At 43.9% G+C, this 14,941-nt stretch overlaps 1 protein-coding gene across 31 annotated transcripts in view; it reads left to right on the top strand.

Moving 5' to 3' along the window:
• Wdr27 (WD repeat domain 27) overlaps positions 1-14,941 on the top strand; it is a 218,310-nt gene that overhangs the window by 43,821 nt on the left and 159,548 nt on the right. For 28 of the 31 annotated variants that reach the window (XR_008221069.1, XR_008221073.1, XR_008221074.1 and 25 more), the window contains 5 exons: positions 1,805-1,926; positions 3,304-3,437; positions 6,335-6,432; positions 7,252-7,373; positions 14,612-14,709. Coding sequence is in view for 23 of the 31 variants with exons in the window: in XM_052750730.1 (XP_052606690.1) it covers positions 1,805-1,926; positions 3,304-3,437; positions 6,335-6,432; positions 7,252-7,373; positions 14,612-14,709 (574 nt within the window). In the remaining 8 variants the exon portion in view is untranslated. Of the gene's footprint in view, positions 1-1,804; positions 1,927-3,303; positions 3,438-6,334; positions 6,433-6,747; positions 7,225-7,251; positions 7,374-14,611; positions 14,710-14,941 lie in introns of those variants that run through there. The other 3 variants (XM_052750750.1, XR_008221077.1, XR_008221078.1) reach the window with 3 other exon arrangements.

The following is a 14,941-nucleotide window of genomic DNA, read 5'->3' on the forward strand; positions in this document are numbered from 1 at the left end:
TCCCTTTCCATTACTGCCCTTATATCTTTAACTCTCTATATCACTTCATTCTATCTCTGCTCCCTTGAAAGCTCCACACCATGGTCCCTTACTAATTTCATGACCTCCATTGATATTCCAGATGAAACAATATATCTAAAGAGTCAGAGACAGTATCTACAAATTAGAGAAAATGTGGAACATTTGTCTTTCTGGGTCTGGGTTACCTCACTCAGGATGGTTGTTTCCATCCCCATCTTTTACCTGTGGATTTCATAATCTTGTTTTTCTTAACAGATGAATAATATTCTATTGTATAGACATACTGAATTATCATTATACATACATCAGTTGATGGACACCTAGGCTGTTATGAATAGAGCAATGTTGAACATGGGTGAGCAGGTGTATATATAGTAGGATAGAGAGTCCTTTTGGTACAGAATGCTATAGCTGGATCGTGTGGTAGATTCATTTCTAGCTTTTTGAGCAACTTCCACACTGATTTTCATGGTGCTCCACTTTGCACTCCTTTAAGTGTTCTTTGGGCATTGGACAGATCTTTTGCATTTTTGTGAAAAATGCTCGAATTCAACACAAGAGGGCAGCAAAGTCATTTGACATAATTTTTTCTGCTTGATGACTTTTTGCTGTTTTGGGGTCCAATTTCAGAGTGACATCCTACCTACAATTCTCTTCTGGCTTTCCATTTTTATTCTGGTGGTTTTCTGGCCATATGCTCTGATGATACTGATTCACTGACTTTCAATTGCAGCGTGCAGTTCCTGTGCTGAGACCAGCCTGGGCGGGAGGTTCCTGTTAGCTGGGTTCTTGTCAAAGTTGTGGCTCCTTACTCTGCAGTCCTCACCACACAGCACTCCGGGGTGAAATGTGATTGTTCAGCAAGTCTTGGGTCACTGATACCCTGGTGCACGCCTGACACTGTGCAGCCTCCAGCTCCCCGTCTGCCTATTTCCACTAGTTCTCCCAGGGAAGAGCTGGTGATGATTTCTCTAAGCCTCTGCTTCTGTGAATCCTCAGGCTCTTGGGTTTCTCAGAATGCTAGTAGCTATGGTTTCGAGTTTGCCCTGTAGAGACTGTAAGGGCAAAGATGGGGTTAGGAGACAGCGTGCTCCGTGTTAGAAAGAGACTGGGGTAGGGACTGCAGAACCGAAAGCGTGAGTGGGCACTGATTGGCAGTCTCTCCACCTGTGGGTCCCTAGCCAGTGCTGTCCACAGGTGTGCTAGCACCTGTGTAGACCAGCAGCCACTGGCCAGAGCAAGTGATGAGAGTATTTCCAAGCATCTTCAGTGAAGTCTTCTGTTTCTTCTCTTTAAAACCAAAGAAAAGGCTCTTTTAAATACTGGTAGAGCACCGTAGGGTCCACAGATCTCTGTACTCTCCTTTAGAACACTGATTCTTCTTCTTCTTCTTCTTCTTCTTCTTCTTCTTCTTCTTCTTCTTCTTCTTCTTCTTCTTCTTCTTCTTCTTCTTCTTCTTCTTCTTTTTTTTTTCTGGAGCTGAGGATCAAACCCACTGAGCTAAATCCCCAATTCCTAGAACATTGCTTCTTATACTGTTGTGTTAGAACTCCCCCCAGCCTGGACACACAAAATCAGAACTTCATCTTTAAGAAAGAAGAGATTTTAGAAAGGCCTCCTCTACAAGCCTCATTAATAATAGGCTTTTGGTGCAAGGCTATCTGACACTGGACATGGTCCATCTGCCTCACAGCAAGAAACTGCCTCCCTTATTCCTTGAGAAGAGGCAGTTCTGGTACAGGCAAACATTCTCCTTGGTTCTCCCTTTATCCTGAATACTTAGGTCATGATGGAGCTGTGAACACTGTCTGCTGGAGCCATGACAAGAAATGGCTGCTGTCTACGGGCCGGGACCAGACACTGAGGGTGTGGTCAGTTCACAGGACAGAACTCATGCTGCTTTTGGTAATGTGTACATGAGCACATATGTCATGGTGGGTAGTGATGGCAGATAAACTGCTTAGTTGAACTGTGGACAGTCACAGCTGTCTGCCTCTGTGTAGGGGCAATAGACAGAATGAGGAACTGTTTCACCACAATAGAAACATCACAGTGGGACAGTTTCTTACATTCATTCATACATGAAATGCATGCATATATAGCACATGGTAACACACTCTTGGTGTGTGGTATGTACATTGACAAACACATTTAATATACATTTACATTTGTTATGGTATGAAAATGGCAAAAATACCCATAGTAAAACATGGATAACTTTACATGTTAGTTCATCATTATATCATAGAGGTCATAATGATGGACAAGAGGATGTTATGTGAAGGAGTAAAATGACTTGCTTAAGCAAATGTATGTAAGGTTATTTGGAAATAGAATGAGAAAAGAGAGACAGAACACAAAAAAATCTCACTACTAAGAAGGAAAGAAGAAGGGCGCTAAGAAACCCTACTTCTACTCATGAATTATGACCTAACCCAGCAGTGGTGAGCATTTAGAAAAGTCAGAGAGAGGCTGATTTTGGACATTTCGACTATAATATTAAACTTAACAGCATGTGAAAGTTTGACCTTTTCCTGGGCTAGTGACCCAAGGATGCAATGCTCTCTGGTAATGCTGGGCTGCACATGCTCAGTTCGTCTTATGGCCCACATTCTACGGGGTCTGGATACTCAGTTGTACCTCCATGAGTGGCTGGGCATTGAGTGCATTGTCGGCTGCCACAGTCAGATGTGCCACCTACACCTCATCTCTGGAGAGGTCAGAAGGGCAGATGGGCTGGTTAGGGTCAGCACCCTGGAGGAAGTTCTCAGCAGCCCCAGAGCTATCAGTGCTGGTCTCTGGGCTGGGCCTGATTGGCCATGAGATACAAAGTCAGTAGTAGACACCTAGAGCTGTGTTCCAAATCATGTTCTCAATTTCAATGCCAGTAATATCCCTGATATTCAGTGTTTCATCCACCCCCATTCTCCAATTTTCTGAGTCAGCTGTGTGACAGAAGCCTGTTATCTCGGGTTAAGGAGGCCTAGGCAGGATGATCCTGCAAAGGAGTTTGAGGCCAGTTTGGGTTACATAGTGAGATCCTGTCTAAAAATTCCCTTATCCCCAAATTTACACATTTTTTCTTCTTAGAGTTTGTAAACAGGCAGAATTGAGAAGGCTCACTACAGTAAGTTTTGATGGTGGTCAGCAAGCAAAATCAGCACTGTGAGTTGACTATGACCAGACCTATGTTCAGGATGAGGACAGGAATGTGAGGAGGGGTGTTGGGAGAGATTGTGTGTGATAGTGTGTGGCAGTGCTCACAGCTGGTCTGCTTCACAGGGTCCAGAGTCCTTTCCCAAGCCAATAACATCTGCACAGTTCTACTACATGGATACTTTCATACTGTTGTCTTCTGGCTCTGAATTTTGGCTGCTAAAGTACCACATTGACCTCTGTAGGGATGACATACGAAGGTAGGTGGTCTCCCTCATGATTCTAGCCCTCCTGATCCTGCCCCAAAGTGCCAGCCCCCTTTCTCACTCTGCCCCGCCTCTTCATTCTTAGAGACAGGCACTTTAAAGTTTTAAATGATAAAAAATGGAAGTTTCAGTTATTAGCTTCTCAGTTCTCCTGCCTTCTTAGCACACATTCCTTTGTTTTTGAGATTTAACATCAAATCCCTCTTTGCTCTTACCCCTTTGTCCATTCACTTTTGCTCCTAACCATCTCTACAAGAGCAGGAGTTGGGGTGGTCTCAAAGTGAAGTTCTGAGGGCATGTCTGCTTCTGCCTCTATATCCCCCTTTTCTCTAATTATTTTAAGAGAATAACCATGGGCAAATGGAAAGATGAGAATGTAAGGAGTGAGTGCTAAGTAGCTTCCATAATGTAGAAACATTGGGAAACTTAGTGCATAAACTTAGTGACATTCACATTCTGTAATTCAGTGCAACATTGATATGTTACTTAGAGGAATATCTAATAATAATGAGAGGTTTTTCATATTTAAAGTAAAAATTATTGTAGAATAAATATGGTTCATACTAAAATGTCTGGCAGAATATTCTTCACAGTGCTCACTTATGCAAAAGGAGACTTTTTGTTTTCCTTCTGTATTTACTGCCTTATATAATACAACATTTTTATTTTGTTATCAGTGGAAAGTTGTTAAACGCAGAGGTAAAAATGCATCCTGATGAGTGATTTATAGGTGCCTGTTGGAATTCATCAAATTTCTTGGATGTCAGCAACCATAATTTTGCTTAACTTATTTGTCATTATAGGCAGGGCACATCATCTCATCATAGCAGAGTAAAATGACCCAGAGATAGAATGAGGAGCTACTAATTGCTTGCTGTATACCTTGAACTCATATGGGAGGCTGCACTGCAATGCCTGAACCATCTTGCATTTTTCGGGTCCAGTGTGGAATCTAACCCAATACATTTCTTTCACCCCACTCACCGCAACCCACCCAGCACATCTTTCCCATCATCCAACACATCCCACTTTATCCTATCCTATCCTTCCCATCCCATCCCATCCCACCCCACCCCACCCTACCCCATCCCACCCCATCCTACCCATCCCACCCCATCCTACCCATCCCATCCCATCCTACCCATCCCATCCATCCTACCCATCCCATCCCATCCCATCCTACTAATCCCATCCTACCCATCCAATCGTATCCTGCCCCATTCCATCCCATTCCATCCCATCCCATCCCACCCCATCCTACCCATCCCATTCCATCCTATCCTACCCATCCCATTCCATCCTATCCTACCCATCCCACCCCATCCCATTCCATCCTATCCTACCCATCCCACCTCATCCTACTCATCCCATCCCATCCCATCCTCCCCATCCCATCCCATCCCATCCTACCCCATCTCATTCCATCCCACCATTTCTACCCCAACTCATCCCATCTCTAAACAGAAAGCACTGTCTGCTGTGATTAGCGGCCCCTGTCAGGAACACCAGAAGTTAAAGTAGGGTGAAGTGGGTTCCAACAAGGACTTCCAGTCATTGGTGAACTGCTCTGTGCCAGACATCTTTGTCTCTAAAGTCACCAGTACTTATTTTTTTCTGTGATCACCACTGTGGGCTCTAGTCTAGCCAGAATTTTACAGATGGTGTGAATTGACTTTTTCCTTTTCTTTATTTTTGCTCGCCAGTATTTACCTGGTTGGGCAGATGCAGGTTTAGAATAAATAATTGAAGCTACAGCTGAGGTGGTGGTAGTGAAAAGTGGGGGACAGGCTTCTAACGGGTATGCTTTTAATTCTGAGAGACGGTTGAGGGCGACGTCTGTGTTTATGCCTGCTCAATTATCTGTGTGGCCTTCTTTCAGGTTCTTTTTTCTTCTACACACCTTTGCCTGGCCACCTTTCTGGAGAGTCTTCCCTCATCCTATTATTTTTTTAGTTTTAACACATTTTTCCAGATAAAGTGACTTCGTTCTCAGCCATCCTTCTGTGTAACTTAAGCATCATGGCCATCTGTGTGACTACCTACTGTCCTGTCTTTAAACATTTATTCTCAAGTCTGGTCCTGTCTTTAAACATTTATTCTCAAGCCTCTCTTGAGACTTGACTGCACTCTGTTTCTGTCTCTGTATGGTCACATCCCTTATGTCCCTTCAGGCTTGGGGCCTGTCCCTGTTGCTCTGAGACCTGTTCCAGAGTTTCTCAGCCTCGGATACAGTGCTCTTCCAGGCAACGCCCTCCACCACCTATTAGAGAACACAAGTGTCCTTATCCCGGACAGTGCAGCATCTGCCCTGGGCCGGGCCTAGCTCTTCTATGCCACCAGTCAGACTCTTTTGACATTCTCTTTGCCTTGTCCTGGCCAAGCTGTGCTTGGGCTGGGCTGAGATTACTTCCCAGGCTGGCCTACCAGTTATTTTCCCTTAGGAAATGATTTCCATGGTTAAGATCATGCATTTATTAAGGCAACACCCAACGATCATGTTACCCTTCTGAAAGTAATAAGGACTAATATTTAGGATGAGATATCAACATTGTGTAACTGGTTGAGTACCTATAAGGGAATATATAATTATTTTAGAATTAAGAGACAAACTTGCTTTCCCATAGTTAGGAATGAGTTATTTTGGGCTAGATAATTTACTGTTATTTCCATGAGGCATTCCTAGAGAAAAACACAACCCAGAATTTCTGATAGAAAGTTGAATTAATTTCCCAAAGGAAGATTAAGGTGGCTTATTCACACATTCCCTTAGTATTAAAACATATGCCTAAGCAGTAAGAACCCTTTGTTTTCACTTTTATGTTTTAAATGTAGAATGTTTAATTGTAGTCAGAAGTAAAAACATTGATCATCTCCCCCTTTCTTTCTTTCAGGTATAAGCCAAAAAGCAGGTATAAGCCTATTTTTAGGCTCCCGTTGACCGGTGGGGTAGAAGTGACCACCCTGTCTGCAGTGAATGACTTTTATTCTCGTATCCTTCCTTCCAGTCTGTGGATGTGCCTTGCACTGAGCACTGCTTTCTGGTAAAGCCCTTTTTGGGCATTTGAGAAGCCCTAGGCGTCCTGCTGGGCACAAAGGACAGACAAATGGTTCTCCTTGTGGAATGTGGGATCTTTTGTAGTAATTGAAAGTAGAGTAATCTTATCTTAATAGTAAGAAGCACCTCTAAGGAAGAACAGTCTGGGTTCTGACATAGCAGGGCGAGTTCACAGGACTTGTCTATGTTTACCGAGTAATGCATAGTCATCTAGTGCATTTTCTTAATAAACCATCACACCTGCGGTAGGCATCCTTGGAAACTGTCACACCTGCTGTGGGCATCCTTGGAAACTGTCACACCTGCTGTGGGCATCCTTGGAAACTGTCACACCTGCTGTGGGCATCCTTGGATTACATGCACTGGGCTGGCAAAACTCAGCAGTTGCCATTTGACAGAACATGATGTGGGTCCCCAACTTGAACTGATGACCGACCACACAGAGGGCTGTGCTCTGTCTTTTCGTCTTTATCTCACACTGTGTATTCCGGTTGCTGGTGGACGTCTCCACTGTGTCTTGTGCCATGCGCTGTTTCCCTCACTGCTTCCTCTTCTGCCCCTTCCCTAGCTAGGAGCCCTAGCTGGTGGAGTTGCCCTGAATATTTTCTCTGGAACTCCAGAAATTCTTTACTAATTATGCATTTCTGAGTCGTGTGAGGTCCCCGGTTTTTTTGGGGGGGTTTAATAAAGTGGGTAGAACTGTGTGCCCACAGGTGAGACTGCTGAGAAGGTCCCTTGACTGACCTCCTGCAGACATCGTACTCACCGCTGGCCGGGACCGGACTGTGGAAGTTTTTGACCTCAATGTTGGCCACAGTGCTGCGGTGATAGCTGAAGTCCATTCACGGCCTGCCCATCAGATTTGTCAAAATAAAGTAAGTTTGTAGATAGCAGAAATATTATTTAAAGATTCTGAGCTAAATGTGTTTAACAGTTACAAATATATTACAATGCAAATTTTTAACTACTGTAAGATCCAATATTAGCTTTTGCTGATCATCAAACTATGTTAAATTTCTTCTTTTGCTACAGGTATTTTAAAGATTTATTAGTATTTTTTTTTGTTTTTTTGTTTTTTTTGTTTTTCGAGACAGGGTTTCTCTGTGTAGCTTTGTGCCTTTTTCTGGAACTCACTTGGTAGCCCAGGCTGGCCTCGAACTCACAGAGATCCGCCTGGCTCTGCCTCCCGAGTGCTGGGATTAAAGGCGTGCACCACCACCGCCCGGCGAGTATTTTTAAATTATGTGTGTATGTGTGTGCCAGTGTTCTTGGATGCCAGAGATGTTGGATTGTCCTGGATCTGGAGTTAAAGGGGCTTATAGGCTGCCCAGTATGGGTAATTGGAACCAAACTCAGGTTCTCTAGAAGAGCAGTGTGTGGGCCATATCTCTCATCCCTGTAGATATCTTAGTAAGATTGTGTATGACTTTTTGTTCTCTGCCTTTGATTAGTTGCAGATCCATGTAAATATCTGTGACTAGCAATGCATTCTCACTTAGCTGGGGTAGGTCTGGATATATATGTGATGGTGGGAATGAATGGCAGTCATATCCACTGCAGGCTGTGACAGTCTCTGATTCCCAGATTCCCCTTGCACTATTGGATACAATTATCCTCTTTGACACACTGTGGATTTTAGAGATGTTCTCAGATGTATTTAAAGGTAGAGCTAATAGTTTAATGGACCCATCCTCTCTTAGATAGGTTTCTATTGCTGTTATAAAATATCTTGATCAAAAGCAACTTGGAGAGAAAAGCATTTGTTTCAGCTTACAGTTTACAGTCACATCTTGGAGGGAAGCCATGGCAGGAGCTCAAGAGAGGAACTTGGAGGCAGACACTGATGCAGTGCTGCTTACTGGTCTGCTCTCCCTTGCTCAGCCTACTTTCTTATACAACATAGACAATCCCTGTCTAGGGGTGGCACCACTCACCGTGGCCGGGCCTTCCCACATTAGTCAAGAAAATGTCCCACGGACTTGCCTACAGGCCATCGGATGCAGGCATTTTTTAACTGAGGTTCCTCTTTCCAGATAACTCTAGTTTGTGGCAAGTTGATAAAACAACAAAACAACCAACTAGGACAGCCCCAAAGTGGCTCATTACCTAAAAGCCGTCTAAGACTTATGGAAAAAGCTGACTTTAAAAGGATTTGTGTGTGTGTGTGATATACATGTCCATGTTTGTGCGTGAGTGTGTACATGACCATGACACACATGTGGAGAGAATGAAAACTTTGAGTGGCAATCCTTGCCTTCCACCTTACTTGTGCAGGGTCTCTCAGGTAGTGAAGCTTGCAGGGCAGGCGGTTTTACCCACTGACCCATCTCCCCGGCTCCTGTGCGGGTTGATTTGCTGTTTTTTAAAAACTAAAGATGTGATTTTATTTTTGAGGCAATCTCTCACTAAGTAGCTCAAGCTTGCCTGGAACTTGCAATCTTTCAGTGCTAGGGTTGGGATACATCCCCGTGAGTTACTGTCAAAAGGCCTCAGAGGCCCCCATAACCCAGGCTGTTGCCATTGCTTTTGGCTTCCTACCATAGCTAGACGGTGACTCACTGCTGCAGACACTACACACTGTGGTTGTAGGGACTGATAAATGGAGCTGGAACTATCCTGAAAGCTAACTTCCCGCTGGCTATCAATCGTAGTAAGGTGATCTGCAGGCCACCTATCCAGTAGTGGACCCTGCATGTTATAATGCTAATCCACTGGGTAAGATGTCCTCACTGTAAAATAGTATTATGGCTGCTATGGGATTGATCACCTGCTTTCTGGGATTCAGGCCTGGTTTTATAAACCTGGTCACAAAGGCCCATGGCTCAGAATGTCATAGGCCCTGGGGGAAGGGGCCACTACTAAGGTTATTTTCTTAAATGCACACATTGTTGAACTGCCTTCTAAGTGTTTATGTCTGTACCCATAGATTAATGGTCAAAACCTTGGTCAGAGAGGCTTCTTTTGGCAATGGGTTACAGTCAGTGAAGATTCAAGGTTGGTCAAAGTGCTGAGAATAAGAGACAGCTAAGTGCTTACCCCAAGTAGGACATCTACATCAAATCTTTCCCCTACTGCCCAAAGACCCAGAGAACATTTTGGAAGAGGGAATAGAAAGAATGTAAGAGCTGAAGGATGGGAAGTTGTGTTGTGAAATGCTGTGTTCTAGACATGACAGGGTCATTGCTCATAGCACCTGTGGTTACCTGAGCAATATTCCAGCATGGATGGGAGAGGGACATGCAAAGCTCTACCCAGGGTGGCTACTGGCAATCAATAGATGCCTGAAGAGGGAGGATAATTTTTATGTGGAGTTATGGCTGCTGATAGGTTACCCATGCTCCAAAGAATGGCCCCATAACAATGTACGCACAGGCAGCACCAATTAGACTTAGTGGGATGTGAAAGACCAGTAGACACGAAGGTAGAGGGGAAAGTGTTGAGAGAGAGCCAGAGGAAGTAGGAGAGAGGATCAGGGTTGGATGTGTATGCATATATGAAAAGGGAATGAATACAAAACATTCTTAAAATGGATCTATTTCCTTTAAGAGCTTCTAGTTCTTAGTTGAGACAAAAATAAGTGCTAGCTGACTTAACATAAACATTTTTAGTAGTTCATCTTTTCCGTGAGATTAGATTTCATTGTAATATTGTGTTTAAAGTGGTCTTTTCTCTCTTTTTAAACATTGCATCAAATAGCCGTGGGGTGGGAAGGCAGTTACATGTCTCTGTGATGAACTCTTAATTCATTACCCATTCTTAGTATCTTGGTTAAATTTGTGAGTGTTTATATAATCTCCTCCACCTTAACATTGGTATGTATGAGTGTAAACATGTATTCATGCATGTTTGTGAATATGTGCATGTTTTTACACTGCTTATTAACTTAAAATATCTGTAAGTAGGTACTCTGATTGCTATTTTCCCTGTATACATAGGTACAAAGCAAGGTCCTTGTGCCTGAGTAAGTCCTACTCTCACCAGAAGAATGTGTAACCACAGACTCAATCTCCATCTGATTGTACATGTGGACAAAGGGTAGAGAAAGTAGGGTGGTACCAGGAGCATGTTCATAGAAACAGAGAGCAGGAAGTGGAGATTAGTTGCTGTGGTAGTTTGAATGTAATTGGCCCCCCTAAGCTCACAGGGAATGGTGCTATTAGGAAGTGTGGCCTTGTTGGAGGAACTGTGTTAGTGTGGGAGTGGGCTTTGAGGTCTCCTTTGCTCAAGCTTCACTCAGTGTGACACTCAGACCACTTTCTGTAGCCTGTGGGTCAAGATGTAGGACTCTCAGCTCCTTCTCTAGCACCATGTCTGCCTGCACACCACCATGTCCTGCCATGGCAATAATGGACTAAACATCTGAAAATGTAAGCCACCCCAATTAAATGTTTTTCCTTCATAAGAGTTACCATGGTCATGGTGTCTCTTCACAGCAATAGAAACCCTAACTAAGACAGAAGTTGGTACCAGGGACTAGGGTATTGCTGTCATAGGCCTGACCATGCTTTTGTTTGAAGTCCATGAGACTATGGATTAGAAAATCAGTTGAATGCTCTAAGTGTGCTGCTTAATGGGCCAGACTAGTAGGAGAATGGAAGACAGTGGTACTAAGTGTGATTTGATGAACTATGAGGGCCTGGCTCAAGAGATTTCAGAGGAGAAGAATATTAATACGTGGCCCAGAAGTCATTGTGATATTTTGGTGAAAATGTGGCTGCTTTTGGCCCTTGACCAAAGAATCTGCTTGTAGCCATAAGTTTTCTCAGGTCTTGCCCAGCCCTGTGGTCTCTCAGTCACTTATAAAATAATCATTCAGAGGCTTAATATTAATTATCAACTGTATGGCCTATGGCAGGCTTCTTTCACCTTAAATTAATCCATTTCTATTTTTCTACGTAAAGGAAAAACATTTAATTGGGGTGGCTTACATTTTCAGATGTTTAGTCCATTATCACTTTGGTAGTGCCATAGGCCCACCCTCCCCACCACGGCCCCCAAGCCTGCTTCCTCCAAGCTAAGAGGGTCTAGCAGAAGCTGAGTAGGTCCTTCCTCAAGTCCTCCAGGCCACACTCAGTCTGGGTGTACCTGGCTGCCTGGTGCTTACCCTTCCTTTAGCAGCTAAGCACTTCGTGTAGCCCCTCCTCAGAAGACACAGCCTCTACTCACAAGTCTGCCATAGTTCTTGTGACGGGGCTGAGATAGGGACAGCAGACTATGGGTGGTGCATAGGTTAGGGACGACTGTCAGCTGACTCCTGTGCTCTACGGCAAAGCCAGTGCTGGCCCAGGCAGGCAGTAGACACCCGATGCAGTGACATGTCTGTAGAGGGTTGTCTTGATTCGTAATTGGTATGGGAGGGCCCAGCTTGCTGTGGGTAGTACCCTTCACCGGGCATGTGGTCCTGGGTTATATAAGCAAGCTGGCTAAGCATGAGACTGCCTGCAGTCCATCAAGAAACACTGCCATGTTTCTACTGACTTTCTTGGCTGAGTGAGTGAGTTCCCTGGTCAAAGGTAAGGCTGTGTGTAATAACAAGCAGGCCTGCCTTCAGGTTCACACGTGAGTCCCCCCCTGACTTCTTTCAGCAATGGACTGTGATCTGGAAATGTAAGCCAAATAAATCTTTCCTTCCCCTGAGTTGCTATTGTCAGGGTTTTATCCAAAGCAACATTAAGGAAACTGGAACACCTGTTTAGTTTTTTAAATAAAGAAGAAAGATCTGGTATGATTATTTTCAATCTAAAAGTAAATCATTTAATGATTTAATAATATTTAATAACTGTTTAACATTTAACCATTTAATGATACATAGCAGTAGAAAAGTCTGGCCATCAACCCAGTTCAGAGGCGTTCTTGTTAATACAGAAGAACAGTGAATTAAACCCTGCCTGTCCTGTCCAGCTTAACCACTGGACACCATTCTCACAGCCCTGTTCTAGGTGGTGCATAGGACACTCAAAGCTTTGCTGGCACTGACTGGAGTGGCCACACTGGGTCCTAAGCTTCACAGGGTGAGAAATGACCTACTTTATTCTTACTGAACTGTGATGTTTGGGTCAAGTATGACCTAAATGCTTCTGTGCTTGAACTGGAAGGAGAGCACAGACCACAGCACCCACATGGTTGTGGTGAGCCTGACTGCTCTGCTGTGTCCTGTGTCAGTATACAAAAATGTAAGAGGCTTCTTCAGAAAACAAGCCACCAAACACGGTGCAGGCCTCTGTGATCTCATGCTCGGCCTCACATTCCATCATGTCCCCCTCATATGCTTATTTTCGGGAAGTTAAACTAGGTACTTCCCCATTTAAAACAAAAAACAAAAAGCAGAACTATTTTTCCTAATGTAACACCTACCATCTAAGAGCACAGCACAATGGCTCTCAAAGAATTGTCAGTCCACAAGGTCACATGCGTAGGCACCTGAGCACACTGCAGACACTGCATAGAGGCCATGCAGTAACACTTCAAGCTTCAGGCAGACGCTTGATGGGAAGACTCCTAAGAGAAAGGAATGCCTTGAATCATCACCCAGGAAGGGAACAAGCCAGGCCTGCTTCCTCACACCTTCATGGGCTTGCAGACCTGCCCTGTATACTGGAGCAGAGTCACCAAATCTCAGAACCACTTTGATGCTGATGCAGACACAACTTTAGAGAGCCGGCTGCTGTCTCAGTGTGCTCGGGAGGAAGCGTCATCTCCAGGTCTTATCTATTGTCTAACGACACACTGAATCAGGAGTCTACTGCCTGCCTGGCCCAGCACTGGCTTTACCTGTGAATCAGCAACAGTCTGTTGACAGGTTTTGCCAACCTGTGCACCATCCATAGTCTGCTGTCTCTGTTCTGGGCAATTCTCCAGATAACTCAGGATTGACCTAACTTGAGCTTCTCGGCTATGAGGCAGAGAACAGATCACCATGTATCACATTTCCTGACTATAAATGGGGACTGAATAGTTTGTTTGCTAAAAGGATGAAGAGCTAAGGAAGTAAGTGTGTAGCATGCTGTCTGGCACAGTTAATCCTTAGAGTGTGGCTTGTTATCTCTGAACATAATGTGATCCTTTATTTTCTGCTTGTAAACGAAGAATGACTTCTAGGTCCATCTTATATCGAGTTTGTCGTAATATTTCAAGTAATCTTGACATAGCAAGAGAATGGAATTCTTATGAATTATAGTACATTTAAGGAATATTTTGAGCCAAATAGCTCCTCTGATGGTGTCCAGTTGTTTTACACAGCCATTTTTCTTCTGGGGGATCATCAGAGTCATCAAGATGTCAAGGCCTGGACTTGCAGAGCCCTTACTCCCAGTGACATGTGGGGTCCTGAGGTACATAGGATCTCATGTGTTTCATCACCAAGGCACCCATTCAGTGTACCTTAGAGTTCCATAACTGGCAAATAACTCTAAGTGCTCATTAGGGAGTACATTTTATTCCAGATAATTTGTTGAATAAAGATTATGATCAATACTGAAAAAGAAATGCTCGTGTGTAATCATCTTAGTCTTTTTTGTCTGTTGCTGTTTTCTAGTTCTGTGACTCTCAATGGCATTGAGTGTGGAGTAAACAGACATTAATTATTAAGATTAGAGTGTATTTGGCTAGTTATGCTAACTGATGTTGTTCAACCTGAGGTTGTGTTCTGAGAATTGCATGGTTAGTCACAGAGTGCACTTACATAGGCTAAGATGCTCCGACATCACTAGGCCGCAGTCTTCAGAGGCCCTGTACAGTCTCTTGTCTATATAGGTCGCTGTGCGATTTATGGCTGCATGGAGGTTTAGAATCCCACTCTATAGCTGTAATTTAAGAGAGATTAGTTGACTTCTGTCTTTAGGTTCCAGTATTATTAGGTGTTATTAGCCTTTACAAGTTCATCTTGGGGTCTATTAGATGGCTAAGCAGGTAAAGGTACTTGAAGTTAAGCCTGAAGATGATGTGAGTTTGATCCCCAGGCCCCACATGGTGAAAAGAGAGAACCAGCTCCTGCAGATGGTCAGAGGTCTGTCTATACATGCACTGTGGCATGCTTCCCCTCCCAAATTAAATAAGTAAAATGTTTTTAAAAGCTCTTATTGATTTTTTTTTTATTTTCCACATCTGATGACAGGGATCATCATTTACGACCCAACAGTCTCTGGCGTACAATCTTTTCCTGACCACAGCTGTTGGTGATGGGGTTCGACTGTGGGACCTGAGGACTCTGAGGTAAGGCCAGCCTGCATCAAAGCACTGCCCCAAGGGGAATTGGAGCTGAGCTGGGAATACAACCTGATCCTGGTTGCAAATAATAGAAGGCTATGACTAGTCTAGGTATGCTCTGGAGAAGACTAACTTGTACACAGAATCAGTGCAGTCACTTGGAGATGGTAAAACCATAGGTGCTACTCTGTTCTCCAAGGGCCAGTCACACATGGCTCTCAGAGATGTGAGAAATGGC

Source organism: Peromyscus californicus, unplaced genomic scaffold (assembly GCF_007827085.1).
Source record: "Peromyscus californicus insignis strain IS unplaced genomic scaffold, ASM782708v3 Scaffold_22__1_contigs__length_63687245, whole genome shotgun sequence".
Taxonomy (NCBI): domain Eukaryota; kingdom Metazoa; phylum Chordata; class Mammalia; order Rodentia; family Cricetidae; genus Peromyscus; species Peromyscus californicus.